Here is a 3069-nt window from a genome sequence, read left to right on the forward strand (position 1 = left end):
AACAACTCATTGGTACAGAACGATAACAACAACAACTTCCCCAATAAATGTCATTACTATGAATATAATTCTGTGAATTCTGTGTGCTCATTGCAACAAATTTAAAATCTAGTAAAACTGATCTTGGAGTCAGTAGAAGTAAGTACAAGAGTGTGAGAGATCATGATTGACCTTATAGCAATTAGTCTTAAACTGTGGAACTTTTTGATGGTGACAGTTCCCCCTTATGCAATTAATAGAAGTCAGACTCAGTCATACACAAGCTGCCTACACTCATTTTACACTGAGTACCATACAATTTAATTATCACATTAAAAGCTAAGAAATTAATAGCAGCATATGTGACTCTTGGATGATTCATTTTATTTATTTATTTTTTTCATTAAAAATCTTTTCAGGGTAATTCAGTGAGGACTAAATTGATTGAATTGAATTCTTTTGACTCAAATAAATTGGAAGTAGGTATAACTATAAATAGCGTCCACATATATCTATTTTTACCATTCAAAGAAATGAAAAATTCTTAGAGAAGTTCACTTAAATTGGTAGTTTGAGAATTTTAGCATGCATTATCTTTTTTTGGGTAACCTACCACAGGACCTGGTCTTCCAGTCAGACCCATTGGGCCAGGTGGGCCTCTCAGAGCAATCTAGAAAACAAAATTTTCAATTTTAGAATCAATGGGAATACATATAAAAACACAATAACTTGGCAAAAGTCAAACTTAATGCCTGATTAACACAGTCATAATAGCTACATGCTACAAAAGAGTGCCAGGTTACTAAAGATTTACAAGTTTCCAGAATAACAAAAGTCCTAAATAAGTAACAGTAATTTTCAAATAGCTGTAACTCATACATAATCTGTGTCGTGTAGTATATAATAAGCTCTAGTGGCTTAATCATAAAAGAGTTGTACTTCCAACACAAAGGAACGTGGCTCAAATCCACCAGCAGCTCTCTGGGAGAAAGACCGGCAAGCTCCTCCCATGTGATTAACTGCTGCTGAAAACATGGCAGAAGGCCAGCTATGAGTAAGTTCTCATAGGAACATCCAAAACAACAGTAACGACTCAATTACAAAACTTAAATTAGGTTTCAGAATAAGAAATAGTTTCTGATAATTTTACTGCTTAGAAGTGTTCTTCAGAATAATGTATGAATTTTTGCTCTTAAGCGCATAGCTTTAATTATGAACGAAAATAACTTTCAAATGAAAATTCAAATTCATTGCCTCCTGAATTGGTAGTAACACATAGCTGAACTTACAGTGGGTTTCTGGAAGCTCTAAATCCCATGGGAGAAGACTTCTCAATCTCTCTCCCTTGCAGTGGTAGTGGATCTGAACTAGGAGTTAGCCTAGCGGTTAGCTGAGCAAATTCTGAGGACTCTTTCACTGGAACTCCCTGAAAATATCTTTAGAGGTGACCAATTTAACATGTTGCAGATTTTCCCAGCAACATTTTAGGAAAAGTTATAATTAAAGGCATACAGTACAAAGCAAACTCATCAGAATGCTATAATATTTTTTTAACAAATATCATATTTAAGAGATTAAATACTGTATGCTGTTGTTGCTGTCAATTATCATCAAGTAAGAACCAACTTGTAGCTGATCCTATAATGGGTTTCCAAAGGCAATAAATCCAACAGAAGGAGATTGCCTATCTTTTTGTTATAGAGCAGCTAGTGAATTCAAACCACTTATCTTTGTAATGGCAGCACAATTCCTAACCACTAAGCCACCAGAGCTCCCTAATGATGCTAAACAGAAAATTTTATTTATTTTGCATACTTATTACTATGATTGCATGCCCTCTTGTTACACTGAATATTAGAAATGTGAAATTAGCAAACATAAAAAGCTGGATATTTTTCAGAACATAAGAAATGAAAATTTGATAGGTATTAAATTAGTATGGTGTGATATTTTAAAAATATTAGTGAATCTGAAAGATAAATATTGACATTTATCTTAACAATCATCAAAATAATAATGTTGTAGGAAATAACATGAATAATTATATTAGAAAAGTATACACAATGAAAGCAGTAGAATCCTCAAAGTACTATTACTGACTCACCATGAGATTTTGATAATATACTTCTTAATTCTTGAGATTAAATATCTGAAAAATTGGAATTATAATGCTTGCTACCTCTTTTTAAAGTAAGATAAGAAGACTAATAAACTAAGGAAGTCAATGGCCCATTAAAACATTTAAGCTTAAATAAAAAACCAAACCCACAGCCATTGAGTCCAATCAGACTTATAATAACACTTCATAGGATTTCCAAGGCTACAAATCTCCTAGGGAAAAGACTATTCTTTCTCCCAAAGAGCAGCTAGTGGATTCAAATTGCAGGCTTATGGCTGGCTTCACAGTCCAACACCTTACACACTCACCATGCTGCCAGGACTTAAGTTTAAATAAGTAACTTAAATTTCTTCAAAGTAAAATAACATTTAAGACAAGTTGTAGGATTCATTTAAAAATTAATTTAGATTACAAGGTGTAACAATATTCAACTATTTCACTATCTTTACACATGGTACAATATAAAATAATGGCATCTTTTCAGATTAGTGTATAAGAACTGTGTAAGTAAATACTGAGAATGAATTATAGCTCACGTTTATATACATAAATGTGTAATGATTAATTAAATTTTATTAAAGACTAAATTATATCAGTTAAGACATGAGTACCATATGCATATCAGTAACAAATTTGTATTGCTTTAGTTTTTACAAAGAACAATTTCTCTCGAATATATATAAATTGCATTGTGTCTATTTATAAAAATGTGTTTATATGTTCCATAAACCTATTTAAGAGGCTGAAAAAAATTATTATCAAGTCAATTTTAGTTCATGTGACACTTCAACAGGTTTTTGAGTTTGTAAATCTTAACAAGAAGAGACCAACAACATCTAAAACCCAACACCTAGCACTAGGCTGTTAAGGCTCCTTTTTATAAGTTGACAGATGTTGTAAATCTCAGTTTACAAAGAATTATAAACTGAAAATGAGTTAATATTTAATACTATCATTAAAATATTATAGAT

At 31.6% G+C, this 3069-nt stretch overlaps 1 protein-coding gene across 4 annotated transcripts in view; it reads right to left on the reverse strand.

Annotated features, from left to right (window-relative positions):
* Positions 1-3069, reverse strand: part of COL11A1 (collagen, type XI, alpha 1) — a 380126-nt gene that overhangs the window by 215977 nt on the left and 161080 nt on the right. For all 4 annotated transcript variants that reach the window (XM_006882457.1, XM_006882455.1, XM_006882458.1 and 1 more), the window contains one exon: positions 593-649. In XM_006882457.1, coding sequence (XP_006882519.1) covers positions 593-649 — 57 coding nt within the window. The remainder of the gene's footprint in view (positions 1-592; positions 650-3069) is intronic.

Source organism: Elephantulus edwardii, unplaced genomic scaffold, assembly GCF_000299155.1.
Source record: "Elephantulus edwardii isolate Elephantulus edwardi_28Jun2011 unplaced genomic scaffold, EleEdw1.0 scaffold00020, whole genome shotgun sequence".
In the NCBI taxonomy this organism is placed as follows: Eukaryota; Metazoa; Chordata; class Mammalia; order Macroscelidea; family Macroscelididae; genus Elephantulus; species Elephantulus edwardii.